Consider the following 17,115-nt stretch of genomic DNA (forward strand, 5'->3'; position numbering starts at 1 on the left):
AACTTGTAATTTGGATGTTAAAAAAAAAAGAAGAATCATCTGGGAGCAGCAACGTTTTAGGAAGCAGGATTACTCAAAGATCAGGCATGCCCTTTCCTGTTTTAGCATCATATGTCTGCTCCCAAACAAACTCCATTGGTGTGTCCTTAGGGCCAGCTGCAAACCAAAGAAAAAAATGAAAGATTAAGCTATCATTTTCGATTCTATAGAGAACTGAAATGCACATACTAAGACATTATAATATTAGAATATGATTCAAATCAAGAATCCAAGTTATTGTATCAATAGGTTTCAAATGCATAGCAAACGAACACTGTTGACTCCACCCATGGCATTCTACAGGTAAAAAAAAATACCATGTTTAGAGAAAGTTGAGAGATTCAACGTACCGGTAGTGGGTCTTGGTGTTGTCCTTATCTTTAGGATCTCTGGGCGAGGAATAATGGAACCAGATGTGCCTGTGCCTCTGGCCACTCTTACTTTCGTACCATCCTCTAGGTACTTCACACCAACCTTACAAGGCCTCCTGAGACAGAAACGATAATCATAATAGACAAAATAAGAAATCTCTCGCTTTGAGCAAAAAAAAAAAAAGTAATTGGTGAGAGTGAGAGAGATCAATACATACCCGGTGACAGGATCAACAACTTGGACATTTGAGGCGTGAAGGGGAGCCTCTACCGTGAAAATCCCACCTTCGTGATCAGGACCTCCCTTTATATGCTTCTTGATCTGAGAATACAGAAGAAAGCATCAGAGAAAAAACATACACAAGCTGTATAAACACACAGAGTCACGGTGAGTTTAGCTAGAGGACTCAAAACGAAAACTTTAAACAATTCAAAACACCAAGGTAGCTAATCCATAGGATTAGACCCGCTTTGTGGCGTTTTTGTAACCAACCAATCGATGGTTCAAGTTATAGAGAGAAGAATCAAATACTCACCAGATTCTTTCCTTCGACAATGACACGATTCTGGGATCTGATGACACGCTTAATGGTTCCAGTCTCGCCCTTGTCTTTCCCGCGGATAATCATTACCTTTAAAAAAAAAGAAAACATCAAATGAAACCGAACTAAACAAGCACCAAAAGCGAAACAGAGAGACACTAACATTATCCCCGCGAAGTATCTTCCAGTGTCTGATGAGTTTCTCAGCAGCTTTCCAACCCATTGCTCCTACCTAGTCTCTCTCTCAGATGAGAATCCCTAACATCACACACACACAGACACAAAACAAGAGTGTTTTTTTTTTCTTTTGTAAAAGAGACAAAACAAGAGTGTTGCTTTCACATTTCTATTACGGAACTCATCACGAAATGGAAATCATCACGAACCCAAATCACAAAATATTGAAAGACTTAGGGGTTTTCACAATTACAGAGATGCAACAAAAGATCATCTATTTCAGGATCGATCAAAAAAGGGAGAGAAAAACTGATGCTTATTAGTAACGAAATCGGTGGAGAGATGCCAGAGCGAGTTTGGAACTAAGAGGAAATTCGAAAGGAGCTTGCCTGTGTGGAAGAGTAAACCAACGGCGTTTGAAGGTTAATGTGATGCCGACGGTACCGGCGGCGTTAGCGACGGAGCTGAATAAGTCGGGACTATTTTGATTTGTGAATTCGAGTATGAAGCTAAAACCCTAGACTTCTTCACTGATGAGTGACGTCATTAATTGTGAAGATGACCGCGCCTTTTGATCCCTTTTTTTCCTTTCCCTTTGTGGAATTATCAAAACTTTGTGTGTTAAATTGCATTGGACAAAAAACTGGCTTGTTTTATCAACTGGGTTAGTTCCCAACTAATGACACTATGTTTTGTATGTATTCCAACCAAAGCCCAGGCCCAAAATACTCACAAAGACAATCATCCAAAAATTTAAGAGAAAAATTGTAGAGCTTCAAATTCACATGGAAGACCGCTTTTTCATTCCGAATATACGACTTCATGCATGAAACTGCTTTAGGGCACGATGAGTCGCCTCGTTCGGAACTTCGGACTATAATTTTCACATTTTTAGATTTGTCATGCCTGCAAAATCAGTAAGTTTTATATGTTTGACATGCATGTACGTACAAAACACATCTTTCTTTACATCCAGACCGTGAACATGTAAACAACGCATGTTTTAAAACGTATAGCAGACGGACGTCTATGTTGATTTCACCGAAAAAAAATCACAGGTAGAATGCCATGCTTTTGCATTTGTTTCCCCGAGATAAGTGCTCTCATATTCCAACTTACCCAAAGCATGTGTTAGCACAGCTGAGGTGCAGGGTTGGATAGTTTTTGCTGCATGAATTCTAAAGAGTTGGTTTGTTCTTTCTATGTATTTAGTATTTACAATAGATGGTAGCTCATTGAGTTGAAACTTCAATTAGTTGTGCCATTGTTTTCCTTTTGCTGTACGGATTTCTTTGTGACACAATTATTGCTTTTGACAAAGAATTCAACGAAATTGAATTAGTTGATCCACCTTCTGACATAAAATTGCGTGTCTCCTGCAAGATGTACATTGACTATTATATCAGAATTCAATGCTCTCTGAGACTCCATAACGCTTGCCATATGTTGATGTAGTCATGTAGAGATGACTGCAACAACACTATACAAAGAAAACAGTGTTTACTTCAGCCATTTACCATAATGTATTTTTTTAAACTATCTTTTTGATGATATCTTTCACACGTTACCATAATTTCCATTGGTTGTTGTAACTTGTAACCATTTCCGTCGATATAAAAAACGTAAATTCACAGCTGGCGATATCTATTTGGTAGCATATATACAAGTAGTCAAGTACACGGTAGAATCACACTTAACCTCATTGGAAAAAAATGACGACAGATAATAAGCAAAAGAAGCTAACGATACCATTCAAAACGAGAATCGCTATCGCGTTTCTCAACACCTTCACCGATAGCGCTCAACGCTCCGACGGTTCCATCAACCGCCGTCTCCTCCGCCTCTTCGACTTTCGCGCACCTCCCAACCCCAAGCCTGTAAACTCCGTCTCCACCTCCGACTTCGTCGTGGACCCTTCTCGCGACCTCTGGTTCCGTCTCTTCACTCCACACGTCGTCTCCGGAGACCGCGTCCCCGTCGTGGTGTTCTTCCACGGCGGAGGCTTCGCTTTCCTCAGCCCCAACGCTCACCCTTACGACGGCGTGTGCCGGCGTTTCGCCAGGAAACTACCGGCCTACGTCGTCTCCGTCAACTACCGTCTCGCTCCGGAGCACCGTTACCCCGCTCAGTACGACGACGGGTTCGACGTCTTGAGGTTCCTCGAGGAGAAACGCGGCGAGGTTCTCCCGGCGAACGCCGATCTGTCGAGGTGCTTCTTCGCCGGAGACAGCGCCGGCGGGAACATCGCGCACAACGTGGCGATACGAGTCTGCCGCGAGCGCCGTTTCGCCGCCGTGAAGCTCGTCGGAATGATCTCGATCCAGCCTTTCTTCGGCGGGGAAGAGAGGACGGAGGCGGAGAAGAGCCTCGTCGGAATGCCTCTGGTTTCGCCGGAGAGGACTGACTGGTGCTGGAGGGCGATGCTGCCGGAGGGAGCGAACCGGGACCACGAGGCGGCGAAACCGAGCGCTGTGGACATATCGGATCTTGATTATCCGGATACGATGGTGGTGGTGGCCGGGTTCGACCCGCTAAAGGATTGGCAGAGAAGTTACTTCGAGTGGTTAAAGTTATCCGGGAAGAGAGCAACACTGGTCGAGTATCCAAACATGTTCCATGCGTTTTATATCTTTCCTGAGTTGCCGGAGGCTGGGCAGTTAATCCAGCAGATTAAGGATTTTGTTGAGGAGCGCGTGGCCTCAATCTCCTCTTAGTATTTTTATTTTTTGTTTACATCAAAAGATCATTCTGTCTTCTTTTAGTACTTCATGTTGTCCTAAATCCTTAATGAAATTATTATTATTAAGTTAAGTCGATTAGTAATGTATTATCAAGGTATGCTTCTAAATCTACTTTGGTGTTATCAAATGATTTGTGAGATTAGTCTAGTGTTCACAACTTCATGTTTGTGTTAAGAGCTTAAGGTGGAATTTAAAACCTGTGTCAGATACAACACTTGTTGATTTGTTCTTTTTGACAATGAATCTACTTCGTCTGTTTCATATTACTTGTTGTTTTAAACTTATGCACACAGATTAAAAAAACGTTTAATTTTTCATATTTTCCAAAATAAAAACGTTATTACCAATATACCTAACCATATATCATAGAATAGAAAATATTATCAATAAATTTTGGATTGAAAACCGAAAACAACACTTATTTTAAAACAAAAAAATTCTTCTAGAACGACAAATAATTCGAAACGAATGAAGTATTAATCACTAAATTTTAAGTGCCAAATCCAAAATATTTATTTCATACTACTAAATTTATGTTTGCTATTTCCTAGGAAAGATAAGGCCATCCGCAATGGGGGATTTAACCCAATCCTTAGCATAAATCCTTGTGCATTTAAGATTTAAATAATAATAAAAAATTTCACAAGTTAAGGATCAGTCCTTAATTAAGGCTTTTATGGACCTGATCCTTAGTGCGCTGGCAACTTGTGATTGGTCTTCTTCTTTTTCTCCATCGTCCATCAATTTCGTCAGGCTCCAAAGATTCTCCTCTCTTCCGCCATCTGCAGAATTAGATTGATAAGCTTCTTGATTATGTGATTATCGTCAGAATCGTGATTATGTGATTAGATTCTCCTCTCTTCCGCCTTTATGATTGGAATCGTGCTTCCCTCACGATTCCGAGCTTCATAGTGTCTTCACGATTCATCAAAGTAGTGAGTTTGTTTGAGTGGGAGAAAACGATGTGGACCAATGTTTTCACAATTGTAAGTCTTCTCTTTGATTCTAAACCTTTTCTTCTTCATACTAAAGCCATTCACTTTTGGGAGAAAAGAATTGATTTTGATAACCTTGTACTACTACTGCTTCCACAGGGGGGTCTACATAATGTTTCTTGGTTTCAGTTTCTTCCAAGTGAAGCTGAGCTCAATCCTAGCTCTGATACAAGGTTCTATCTTTCTTTTTATTTTTGTTCCTTTTTCAATTGGGAGTTTTAGTGAGTACTAATTTGTTGCTGTAACTAACTCTCTGGAGTTGTAGAGGTGAGCAGAATGATGTTGCGACATATCTTGTGCTTTCATCTCATCTTCGGTTGCAGAAGGAAGGCTTTCTTACCACATGGACCAATCACTGATAAAGCTCAGGCTGGTTAGATGAAAAGATCAAGCTTTGGCGTATCAGAATGTTGATGTCAGAGATGTTATTAATTACTTGTGGTTCTATTGTTTGGCTTGATTGAGATTGTTGTCTACCTTGCAGTAGAGAGAGAGAGAGAGTGAAGACAGATTATATGTCCCTGATACTTGTAAGATTGGTATGTGTTCCCCTATTCTCTACTTGTTAATCGACACTGCACACGTTCTTTCCTGTTCTCATTTGATTCTAAGCAGCATTCAGTATGCTCTACTCGTCTCATCCCCAACTAGTACAACATGTTGGGTTGTCTTTCTAGTAGCTTTGTCTAGTTATGGTAATGACTATGCAAATGAAATTTTTGAATTAATATTTTGGAATCAGCTTTCTTGTTTTCTATACTGAAAAGAACTAAAACTGTTTGTACGCTGATTAGTCTTTGATATAGTTCTTGTCTGCCCCTTGTCCTGTGATCTTTTCTCAGGAAGAGTTAGATCTCATTGGTAGAGATGATGAACAGAAGTTCTTATCAAGTGCTGATTTTCTTGTGACCAATGCAATGCCGAGTTTGATTACAAATATGCAAAGTGCTGTCAGTGAAGTTCTTAAAGGGTATGTTTCAAATCTGTATCTAGATTGTTTATATTTATCTATTATTGGGACAATGAAAAACACGTTTGTGTGTGTGTGTTTTAATTGCAGAATGCAGTTAAAGGATGTAATCACCACAAGAGTTCTACAAGAAACCTTGTCACGGATTGTGGATGAGTTCATGTGCACTGGCAGTCCACATCACTGGGTTGATTATCTAATGATGCCTCAAGACACAAAGCTTTCAAGAAACACAAGTGTTGGCTCTTCTGATGAAACTGTGAGCAAGTTTCATCAACTTATGGTCGAATAGCATTTATAATATATGACATATTTTCTCTTTTTATTGTTAAGGATTCATAATGGGTAATACCATTGGATACAAAATTTAGAATAGAATTCTTCACTATTCAAAAAGTAAAAAACAAAAAAAAAAAATAGTTTTATATTGTTAAGAACTCCAATGGTGGGTAACACCATTGGAGTTGCTCTAAGTTGTTGAGTAAGTTCGGTGGAAAGTGAAGCACGCATTAGTTCATTTCTACAGAAGACACTAATGCCGATACGAAAGCCTATTTACTCTATCCAACTACCGCGCTTGTTCAGCTTTGTAATCTACTTGTGTTGTTTCCATCGTTTTACATTTTTTCCTAGTGTTGAGTTAAGATGCATTTACAATTTTACATATTGACATGTCCCATATGTCTAGTGTGTATATCTCACCATTCTATTTTCTTGATTTGTACATGTAAAGTAAAAACTACATCACAGTTTTTTTTTTTTGCTTGAAAAAACTACATCACAGTTGCGACCACCATAAATGTAAAACATAAATGCGAAAAACTGGTGTGTTGATATAATCGAGAGCTTAATACTAGGACACTAGTACTTTCTTTTGTTCATATTAGGACAATAATTGAACATGATATATTATAAAATTGAAGTAAGATAATCATGATTTAAATGTTAATCAACATTATTGACCGCTGAAAACAAACTAGCTCATGTGTTTCTATCACCATCTTTTGTTGATTTGTTGTTTATAAATACTATTAAAATGAACTCTTAAGAAATGGTTAAGTGATTCATTGGATTGTCGGTCAATTTTTCGACCATGCCCCATCCGTAAGTTTAAAGAGAAATGGGTGCGAGACGACTTTTATGCCAAACCCATACCATTTGATTGATCTTAGGTGAACTGTCTATCTGCTTAGAGATTCTGTCAATTACTTCCAAAAGTCGGAAATAAATAGAGAATAAATCGTACTCAAGTGTTTTATTATATTTTATATCACCATTTATCAATTATGACAAACAGACAAAGGTGGGAGGTTATAGAAGATATGGGTTTCTTTTATATATTTTTATGAATTCTTGGTCTGGACTCTTTTAGATATCAGTACTAATATCTTATCTAGGCTCCGTGAGGACTTCAAATTGTATGAAAATAGCCTAGTTCTTCTCGTGAACGCCCACCTAACGACAACGATAAAGAAAATACACCGTGACGGAAGCAAATTCCACAAAAGATTAAAATGGTCGCTACTGAATTGCCGGGAAGTACAAAATATGAGTAGTAGTTGTCACTGGAATATTCCGTGTTCTTTTTACTCCTTGCAATCAACCGCAGCGTTAAGGAAAATAGGCTGGTGTTGTTTTATCAGTGTTGAATTTTGTTGTGTATTTGCCATGGGTTTCGGCCGTTGCTGCTGGTTGCGCGTTCACATAAAGAACATGGTTAATGTTGTTGGAGTTGTTAGGATATAATGATACATCATTTGTATAACACATAAAGAACATGGTTAGTGTTGTTGGAGTTGTTAGGATATAATGATACATCAGTTGTATATCTTTTAACATTGCAAATCGATCGCTGTTTCCCTAATTCTAGGAATCATGAGATGTATACAGAGCAATGGTTTCTATAGTTTATACTAAACTCTTTGGTTTGTTTTCTTCTGGTGATTCTAATTTATACTCTACGATGTTCCAAAACATTTTATTCAACCACCAAAAACGTGGTAAACAAGCTGGTTTAATCGTAAGCATTGGTATTGTTGTGCTCATGAGTCATGATTCAAAACCTGGTCGAATGAGTGTTTTATGCTATAAATGATATCAGTAAAAGTTGGCTCCCCCGGCTATAAGAGAGAGTATGCTCAAATGCCCAATCTCCTTCTATATTTTTTTAGACAAAAAAAACATTTTATTCGTCTGCTAAAATTTATATAGTCGCAGTTGGATGTGAAACTGTTACTAGTCCAGATACATGGTACACTTCCAACTACACATAGCATAAAAATTAAATTCACCTACATAAAATGATAAAACATAAAATTGTCCACATGAAAATAGTCAAAAACTACTAAAAACATAACAAATACAAAAAAAAATTCAATCGTTGAGCACTAGTAAAGTAGTAATATCCTAAGCAACGAAGAGTAAATGTGATCAACTTGCCACTTTGAGGGTGTTTTGCAATTATAAAAGTTCCAGAAGGTGTGCATGCATGCATGCATGCATTATCAGTAGAATCGACCCAAGTAGGTTTTCGAGTTCGGACTGATATGGGCCGTAAAGGCCCAACAATAGCTCATTTACGTAGTCTTTCCGATGAATGAACCCATATTGGGCAAGGGATACAAGTCTAATAATTAGGGGTAGGTAGGTGACCAATCATCGAGGTGAAAATAACTACATGTAATAGAAAAATCCCCAACGACGAGGTCAGTTTCGTAATTAAATGCAGAACTTGCAGCCTTTCTTTCTCTCTCCTCGCCGACAAAAAAAGTTCTCTATTGCTTTCCTTCCTTCCTCCGTCAATCTTATCACCGGCCGTCTTTATCCCTCCGATCACATTCAAACCGTGACTGCTCTCGATTTCATTGGCCGTAGGTTAGTCCACCTTCTTAGCCCGTTCTCTAGCATCTAAAAGGCCCGTCAAAGGTTTTAGGTTTTCGTTTTTTATTTTTTCTCCGTTGACGTGTTAGCTTTTAGTTTGTGTTCACTCGTGTCGTGATTGCAGTTAATAATATTTGCCTTTTTTCCCTCATCACGTGTGTTTTTGTTGTTTTTCTCTCTTTTTGTTTTGTTTTGTCTAAATCTTTTTTCTACAGAACAAAACTGGAGCTTTAAAAGGATTTGACTTTTTTTTGCATTACCATAAAGGTACTACTTTTTTTAATGGATGCAGAAAATGAGTGGGCTTTAAGTTGAATGTTAGATTCAAACTTTCTTGGAAACTGTCTGGTGTGTTAGATTAGATTTTCATCTTGTAATGGTTTTGAGTTTTTTTTGTCTTTTTTTTTCTTTTGCAGTTTATTTGACCTCGGGGAAAGACCTTTGAAGTATCAATGTAATGGAAAGTGAGAGATTGATCAGTTGCTGCGGGAGATAATAATAATAATAATAATACAATACAAAAGATGTCATGGATGAAAGGCAAATCATCTGGTTGGACTGCCTTTGATCTCAAGCAGAGACAAAGACAAGGTCACCAAAGCGAGATTAAGGATGATCCATTCCCGCCTGTTTCAACTAGTGTTAATAATCCACCACCCTTAGATGTAATGAGAGGAAAGCTGGTCAGAAGAAATCACGAACCTTCTGAAAAGTCTTTCTCTTCCGTTCTCTTACCTCCTCCGAAGTTTCCAGCACTGACAGAGAGTAAGGATAGCAGAAGCAAGCCTAGCCCTTTGTTGGCTCCAACGAGTCATCACGATTCATCGGCCTTCATCAAGCTGAAGGAGATGAACAGCTGGGCTGATGATAGCTTGATAAAGGATATATTGTTATCCACAGAAGATAATTTTGAGATGGCCTTAGCTTTTTTGCAAGGAATGGTTTCTACTGATCACTCAGCAATCAAAGGTGACATCAAGGAAGCTGAAGAGGTTCTAACTTCAAAGATCGATGGTTATTCATCACATAGTAGACAATCCGAACGTAGAATACCTGGGAGGACTGTTACAGGTACGGTGAATATGGCTGCAAGGTCTACATGTGAGAATGGTGGAAGTTCGTTTCTGGTGAATGCATATGAGAGTGAAAAGCTACCTGATGATGATGTTTCTGACTTAGGTAGTATCATTCAGCGGCTTCAGTCCATTCCTATAGCACCTGAATGGGAAGAAGACGACCTCTACTTGACTCATCGAAAGGATGCTTTGAAAATGATGAGGTACTACTACACAGAAGCCTTTCTATCCTCTTTATGCTGAGGTTTATCATTTACGTTTGATAGTTAATCCAGAGTTCATGTTTTGAATTTTAGTTTCCAGACTTTGATTGCTTTTATCGAAGTTGAGCCTGTATCATCATCATCACCTATTTTGAGAAGCTCTCCTTTTCTTTTTAAACAGATCCGCCTCAAACCATTCTAGAGCTGCCCAAAATGCTTTTATGAGAAATGACCATGTTTCTGCGAAGCAGCATTCAGAGAAAGCAAGAGAGGATTGGTCAACAGCTGAGAAACTGAATGCTGAGGCAGCCAATAAGATCTTAGGCATAACAAACAGGAATAACGACATATGGAAGTTGGACCTGCATGGTCTCCACGCAGCAGAAGCTGTTCTAGTGTTACAAGAACGTTTGCAAAGGATCGAACGTCAGTTCACAGTGAACCGTTCGGTATCACCAAATAGAGGTAGGTCAAAGAACGCAGCTCTGCGATCTCCGTCACAAGAGCCTTGTGGTAGATTAGATGTGGAAGGCCTGGACCGTCAAAGAGCTTCTTCTAGAGAGCTAAGGAACTCATTGCAGGTTGTAACAGGTATGCCGATTTTATGCTGATGAAGTGATCAGGGGAACTGATATTTGACAGCGAAGTTCTGTGTCCTTTGTAGGTATTGGTAAACACAGTCGCGGACATGCTTCACTTCCTCTAGCTGTGAAGACTTTCTTTGAAGATAACAGGTGAAAAACAAAATCTCTTTTGACTTTCTTTAGTAGTATAAACAACTAGCTGAGTGATGGAATGTTGCTTTATCAGGTACAGGTTTGATGAGACAAGACCAGGTGTTATCACTGTGCGGCCTAAATTCAGACACAGCTGAATATATGTTTACTTATATGTAACTTCATTGTTGTTGTATCATATCACCTTAAAACTTTACTATTCATCTTCGTAACAAAGCCGCTGTGGCTAATTGTTTAGTGTGATCAAACAGGTGGACAAAATAGAATGTAATGTGCCTGCAGAGCAGTGATATTTGGAGGTGATCAAATGTAATATTAGTTGGATTTTCATTATATAAACAAGGGACAAATATTGTTTTCTCTCATGAACAAATTGATTGACAAGGCTACAAAACAAAGGGGTGCAATCTTTTTGCTCAATATATAAAGCTGTTAAAAGCCAGAGCTCAAAATAATAATTATATACAAAAAATCTCATTTGTTAAATAAAAATCCTCTCCTCTTTCCCTTCTTTCTCTGTAGAGCCTGCAAAATTAGCAAACTCAGAATATAAGCGACCTTTGCATTGTTGAGAACATAGTGAAAGGGAGAGAGTGAATTTATTACCCTCATGCTAAATAATCTCAGGGTGAGTACTATTGTATCTCTTGAGCTGCCAAAGAAAACAGAACATCAATAGCTTCTAATGGGATATGAAACAAACATATGCTGATTAATCCAGATCAAGATTACATATAAGCTCACTACCCAATGGACCAACCAAACTGAGATGCATGTGCTGATGGTACGAATAAGCTTTTGAACTACTTACTATTTTGAACCTAACTAACCATTTTCAGGCTCAGAGTTTTCTCTTCGTAAGAAGGTTAAGTTGCTACTTACCAGCTAAGGTCTGCTGATCCGTTATCTGCTCGCAAGGAACATTCACTAGTACCATCAGAAGCAACTATAACAAATTCTTCAGGCTGCCCAAACGGAATTGTTACCTAGAGAGGTATCAGAAGAGGATTTTAATATTTCTTTATGTAAAACCGACCAAAGAAAACGTCATTAACATTAAGTGCACTTATTTTAATGAGAAGAAAGGACAAAAAACAGATAACCGCATAAAGTCTTACAGCAGTAGAAGAAGATGAGAACTTCTCAGCAACTATGATATCGTTATTACACTTGATAGTGTAACCTTCTCTCTTTATAGACAGCGTAGCGTCTTCCCATATATCTAGGAAACCAGTCTGTTCAAAGCCACATGCATGTGATGTACTAATCCAAAAAGATACATTAGCCCAAACATAAAAGTTCAAAAAGGAAAATGTTATACCGAAACAGAAACTTTGTATGAAGCATGACCACTATGAAGATTCTTCTCTATATGCCTCTGCATCTCTGGATCTGTGAACATAAAAAGAAGATTACTGCTAACCTGTATTATCATTCAATTCTCCAAGGAATATTATCATTCAATTCTCCAAGGAATACTTCAGATTTAAGGGAACCACAGATAGATAAACTTACGGCAAATTATCTTCCGATTTTCATTGGCAAAGACCTTGACAAGCTCCCCCTGAAATCAGAAAGTAAAGCAAATGACTACTGGAAAACCACATGAAAGAACTACAGTCAGGAACAAGATTCTAGAAGTATCACAATGCTTTCACAGAACACAGTTACTCCAAAAATAATCCTATTCATATACAAAGATATTAACCTTGCGGTTCCTGTCATCCAAAGGCTGAACTTCAATAGCAAGATATAAATCAACATCATCAGCTGTGACAAGATAATTTGGCTGCTTTGCTCCTGCATTTGAAAAAGTTTGTATTTCCATATCAAGTTAAACGAAACAAAAAGGGAGAGAGAGGGAAACTTCAAGAATAAAAAAATATCGTCAGCAGGGGAGGTAGATGTATACCTTCAATGTAATTCACAGATCCATCTTCAAGATGACACACCCACTGTTTGATGTAGAGAGAAAAGTATATATTAGGTGCAACTCAACAAAAAAAAAGTAAGAAAAGCGCTTCCGTCTTCTTCTCTTCAGTACGTACCTCAAAGTTACAACTTGTTGTTCCATTAACGGAGTAACCACAAGCCTGAAGCTCATGTCCAGGATAAGGTTCTCCTGAAATTTGAAGATCCTCTATACCTGGTAACGGGTCATCACCATCATCTTCACCTGTTCAAAATAAAGAAACAAGTCAAAGGCCGTAACGTAATGGCATTAATAATAATACGCCATTATGATTTTAAATCATTACTCTCCGAAGATGACGATGGTTCTTCACGGACGGGGGGCAAAATAGGAGAATTTGAGGTGCTAGGATCATCAAACGCAGGGACATATGGTGGATTTTTGGTATCTGACTGTCCTTCTGCTTCGTCCATAACTATCTTGCTGGGAGGCTCACGAAATTTAACATGCTTTGTTGGAGCTTCGTCTACTTGCTTCCAACCACTAGATTCATCTCCACTAGTAACCGTTTGCCGAGGCGTCTCAAAGGCAGCCGACTGACTGGTTACACATGAAACACAATTTTATCATCTAACTATTCAACATCATCCCAAAGGAATACAACCAAGAGAGCACTAAAAAAGGTTGATCATACTCATAACCCTATTCAAAAAGGTAAGAACAAAAAAAAGGATACAGTTAATTGATCTATCAAATGGCACCTCGTGACGGATCAAGTCAAAAACGATACAGAGAAAAGAAAACAACACCTGATCTGCCTAATGACTAATCTGATTCTTTTGAGAACTGAGATTATCATATCGCCCAGAGAAAACAGAAAACTAGAAAAACTAAGCCTACAAAAAAATTCTTATTTCAACGTGTAGGAAGAGAGAGATAGCAAGAATAAGAGCTTATAACAAGGAATTTTCAAGGTCAACGGGAAAGACTCAAGCGTCAACAGTCAAGTTAAATCAGCGTGTTTTATGCGTCAAGACCCAACACTTAAAAGACAAGAGTCATGGCTAAAAAAATGAGTCAAATGACTTGTAAGACAACTTTAAGAGTCAAGGATCAATGACAAACAAAGAGGCAAGATGTCACAGACTTGTTCCTTCCTAACGATACATGTGGCAGTAACTCCTTTTTCTCCCCTGGCGGGTAGCTAAGTCAGCCCTCCGGATTAGGCCCCGCCCTAAGAAAGAGGAAAGAAGCTAAATGTTTTGCTTGATAGTTATTTGGATGATTTACAAGGGAAGGAACCCAACCTATATAGCAATTAGGTGATCTATATATCCAATGCTCTACCAACTACATGTAAGGATTCATGAAATATTGAATACAGTTTGGAACAACAATCTTTGCAGTGACAAACTCACCCGTTCACCGGAGATGAAAACCTATTAGGATCATCAAGATGGTAACTCCCCAAAGTTGAGCTACTTGGCTCATCTTGATTCCAGCGCTTTGAACCCCCGTCTGTGGCTGCTTGATCATTGGAATATAGGGAATCCTTCGCCTGGTGGAAACACAAGAAGTAATTTAAGACTCAGTTCATTCAAGCTTGTGATCTAACACTGTGAAATATGAACATACTGAGTGGGTTAACGCTACACCAGCTGCGCGAGATGGGGCCTGCCAAGGTGCTAATTGATATTCTGACTCTTTTAACTTTGTCTAGAGCATAATAACAAATCAGAAAGAATCATCTATCAAATGTCAGTAGGAAATACAGTATATTCTACACTAGGAAGAAACTGTAACTGCAAATGAGGCAGAAACAGAGATTTAAATGCCCATGCCTGCATAACATACCTCAGTAAGAAGGAGCTTCTCTTGTAGATGCTTAAATAAAACCTGAAGACAAATAACCATAGCTATAAATGTCATTCACTAATCACTACTTTTATACAAAATGCAAGAAAAACTTCACTATAAACTTTTTCGAAAAAAGGAATATTATCAGGCATATGACTTCCTATCCAAATTTTCTATGTTCTCTGCCTCTCCAGGACTCCTCATATGGACAGCAAGTGGTTATGCTTCTTTATCCTCTAAGCTCGAAACTATGTTAACCGCTCCGTTAATCAATGATAGGATACCCCATAAATGAACTCAAATGGCCATTTGCATTACTAAAAACGATGCATTGTTTCTAAATAAGCCAATGAGAGGAAACAGAAGGCCATCAATAGTGTACTCATGAGGCCGTTTAATACTAAAGATTGTCTGCATTTTATTTTGGTTCTATGACTATCAACGGGTGTGAACTGGTTCTAGATTCCGAAAGAAGTTCTGATAAAACCATAAAAGATAACAAGAAACAGCACTTTAGAGACTGGAACTGACCTTCACGTTGCTAACAATAGACTGTGCATCAGAAACCTGCGGTTGTAGAGAATACTCCGATAGAAGAGGCAACAAGTATGATACAAATGTAGATCGCTCTTGCTGTGTAGCCTGGAGAAACAGAAAGGCTTCATTTTTGCAAATTCAATAATTTTGAAATCTGGTAAAAACTTGATGGAAATTGAAGATATTTCATCGTGCCCACCCAAAAAGGGTTACAAGAGATACAATACAAGAGGAAAAGTACCTGTAAGGCATATGTTAGGCGTATATTTTCCTCAATGATCTCTTGTCTGTAAGAGAGAGCTTTTGATGCAGCGTCAACAAGATCTTCTTGCTGTTGATCAAATGCCTGGTTTACAACAACAACAACAAAAATATTTGAGCGCCTAAACACCTTCTAATATTTTAAAAGATTTAGTATGTGATGAAATAAACAGATAAATAAATAAAAAGAAGGAATGTCCAACCAGACGCATGTAGGCAATTCGCTTTTCCAGAACATACTTTTCATTGCGGATTTGAGCTTCCTAACAAAATATCTAAAATGTTAGTCAGATGATTTAGCATAAAAAAAACCAACAAATAAGATGTAAGGGATGAACAATAATCTAAGTGACATACATACGATCTCTCGTGTCTGTCAGGACTCACCTTAACAGAACAGTCAGTAAGATATCTCCTCAACTGCAAAATTTCTTGTTCGTTTTCCTGAATCTTGTGAATGAGGTCCTGAATAGGAACATAGTCAGGCAAATAAATTTTCTCATTCGCACAAAGAAAAATCAAGATGAAGTAAAGTGTGATGGAGACCTGCTTCCCAGCACTGCCCGAATCATTTACTTCACCAACTGTCATTAATCGATGAGTAGATGAATTGATATGTGTGTCATTTTCTCCTTCCAACTGCGTTCTATCAGGAATTAAACTTCTGTTGAGCAATCAGATTAACAGACATGGCAGAGTGGTAGTTTTGAATTTCAGTACCTCATAGGAGATGATAATACTGTAGCCGGTGAATAAAACTGAGAAGGACCAGCACCACCTGTAGCTCCTCTATCAATGCCATTAACCATATTTTCCTCAGAGAGCCTTTCAAAACGATTGCTTACAGTAGCTTCTTGGCCGTTAGCATTCGCGTGGGAGTGAACAACCATCATGCCTGATGATTCACCATCTGAAGCTTTGATCACACTTTGCTTACAGTCAACTGAATGATCTCCGAGATTAGATGTTTGGGGCAAGGATTCATCTGATTTCTAGGCAAGATAGCAAAACTAGCATGTCAATCACAAATAACTTAAAAGAAAAATATCCTCAAGATATCGCCAAATACTCAGTCCATTAACCAGAAAAGAAAAGAAAATTAATAAGCAATATACTTACATATTTAGCGAGTTCCAGAATACTTCTCTCAAGTTCAGCCTTTAAGCGGCTATTCTCCTCCACCTGCTTAGAGAAAGAACACTATCTTAGATGACAAACAACAACAAAAGAAGAACCATCAGTACAGGTTGTCTCATCTTCTAGTGGCAAATGATTCCTTAATAAATTAACCAATCACACTGGAATCGAACCATCAACGTACAAATAGTAAGAGACAAGATGATACAATTCAGTTCAAATTTTCTCTCCCAAAGCTAATAAATCAGACAAGCCATTCCATAAATTACACAGAGTTCCAGTACTAACTGAATCAATTGCAAATAGAGAGAGACATCAGACCTGCTGCTTGATGGTGGTTTCAGCTGCTTCAACAGCTTTGATGACCTGCAACAAGTTATCATTTTTGAACTCATTCTCCGAAGAATCTTCAATACCCACTTGGGAAAATGTGTCCTCATGGCCGTTCTCCATCCTCATATCCCTCCTTTTACTCGGAACCTGACTAAATCCCAAAATCAAACTTGACCAAAGGACTCTACTTTCCTCTCTCTCTCATGCTCCTCTTCACTCACAGAGCCAAATCTCACACGAATGAATCTCAAAGCGTGTAGATTTGGAAGAAATGGTATGAATGCGACGAGCAAATGATAAGGACGAATCTCTCTCGCAATCACGCGATAAAGAAATGGATTGGAACG

At 38.4% G+C, this 17,115-nt stretch overlaps 5 protein-coding genes across 10 annotated transcripts; 3 read left to right on the forward strand and 2 right to left on the reverse strand.

Annotated features, from left to right (window-relative positions):
* Nucleotides 1-8: 8 nt before the first annotated feature.
* Nucleotides 9-1,765, reverse strand: LOC108849754 (uncharacterized). The gene is made up of 6 exons (XM_018623355.2): nt 1,519-1,765; nt 1,116-1,210; nt 947-1,042; nt 629-732; nt 390-526; nt 9-156 (listed from the first exon to the last, which is right to left on the reverse strand). The coding sequence occupies exons 2-6, from the start codon at nt 1,173-1,175 to the stop codon at nt 74-76; spliced, it is 480 nt and encodes a 159-aa protein (XP_018478857.1). The 5' UTR covers nt 1,176-1,210; nt 1,519-1,765; the 3' UTR covers nt 9-73.
* Nucleotides 1,766-2,773: 1,008 nt separating this feature from the next.
* LOC108849737 (probable carboxylesterase 18) lies at nt 2,774-3,940 on the forward strand. The gene has a single exon (XM_018623339.2). The coding sequence runs from the start codon at nt 2,842-2,844 to the stop codon at nt 3,841-3,843; it is 1,002 nt and encodes a 333-aa protein (XP_018478841.1). The 5' UTR covers nt 2,774-2,841; the 3' UTR covers nt 3,844-3,940.
* Nucleotides 3,941-4,591: 651 nt separating this feature from the next.
* On the forward strand, nt 4,592-6,169 carry LOC108850216 (peroxisome biogenesis protein 3-2-like). The gene is made up of 5 exons (XM_018623783.2): nt 4,592-4,856; nt 4,965-5,038; nt 5,131-5,404; nt 5,708-5,835; nt 5,926-6,169. Exons 3-5 carry the CDS (start codon nt 5,381-5,383, stop codon nt 6,125-6,127), a joined length of 354 nt encoding a protein of 117 aa, XP_018479285.1. The 5' UTR covers nt 4,592-4,856; nt 4,965-5,038; nt 5,131-5,380; the 3' UTR covers nt 6,128-6,169.
* Nucleotides 6,170-8,455: 2,286 nt separating this feature from the next.
* Nucleotides 8,456-11,090, forward strand: LOC108854764 (uncharacterized). Of its 5 annotated transcripts, XM_018628411.2 has the most exons (6): nt 8,463-8,709; nt 8,931-8,982; nt 9,132-9,994; nt 10,176-10,585; nt 10,659-10,728; nt 10,805-11,090. In XM_018628411.2, exons 3-6 carry the CDS (start codon nt 9,240-9,242, stop codon nt 10,866-10,868), a joined length of 1,299 nt encoding a protein of 432 aa, XP_018483913.1. In that variant the 5' UTR covers nt 8,463-8,709; nt 8,931-8,982; nt 9,132-9,239; the 3' UTR covers nt 10,869-11,090. The 5 variants fall into 5 exon arrangements, with proteins under 5 accessions (XP_018483916.2, XP_018483914.1, XP_018483915.2 ...); XM_018628414.2 differs by lacking the exon at nt 8,931-8,982 and having other exon boundaries at nt 8,456-8,709; nt 10,176-10,575; nt 10,811-11,090; XM_018628412.2 differs by lacking the exon at nt 8,931-8,982 and having other exon boundaries at nt 8,457-8,709; nt 10,811-11,090.
* On the reverse strand, nt 11,040-17,107 carry LOC108854763 (uncharacterized). Of its 2 annotated transcripts, none has more exons than XM_018628409.2 (21): nt 16,757-17,107; nt 16,418-16,480; nt 16,019-16,283; nt 15,845-15,944; nt 15,686-15,763; nt 15,502-15,561; nt 15,279-15,383; nt 15,032-15,142; nt 14,498-14,539; nt 14,279-14,359; nt 14,062-14,201; nt 12,990-13,243; nt 12,780-12,907; nt 12,644-12,686; nt 12,440-12,531; nt 12,247-12,295; nt 12,053-12,123; nt 11,850-11,966; nt 11,614-11,717; nt 11,338-11,383; nt 11,040-11,256 (listed from the first exon to the last, which is right to left on the reverse strand). In XM_018628409.2, exons 3-21 carry the CDS (start codon nt 16,189-16,191, stop codon nt 11,206-11,208), a joined length of 1,845 nt encoding a protein of 614 aa, XP_018483911.2. In that variant the 5' UTR covers nt 16,192-16,283; nt 16,418-16,480; nt 16,757-17,107; the 3' UTR covers nt 11,040-11,205. The 2 variants fall into 2 exon arrangements, with proteins under 2 accessions (XP_018483911.2, XP_018483909.2); XM_018628407.2 differs by having other exon boundaries at nt 16,019-16,290.
* Between the last annotated feature and the right edge of the window lie 8 nt (nt 17,108-17,115).

This window comes from Raphanus sativus, unplaced genomic scaffold (assembly GCF_000801105.2).
Source record: "Raphanus sativus cultivar WK10039 unplaced genomic scaffold, ASM80110v3 Scaffold2158, whole genome shotgun sequence".
NCBI lineage: Eukaryota > Viridiplantae > Streptophyta > Magnoliopsida > Brassicales > Brassicaceae > Raphanus > Raphanus sativus.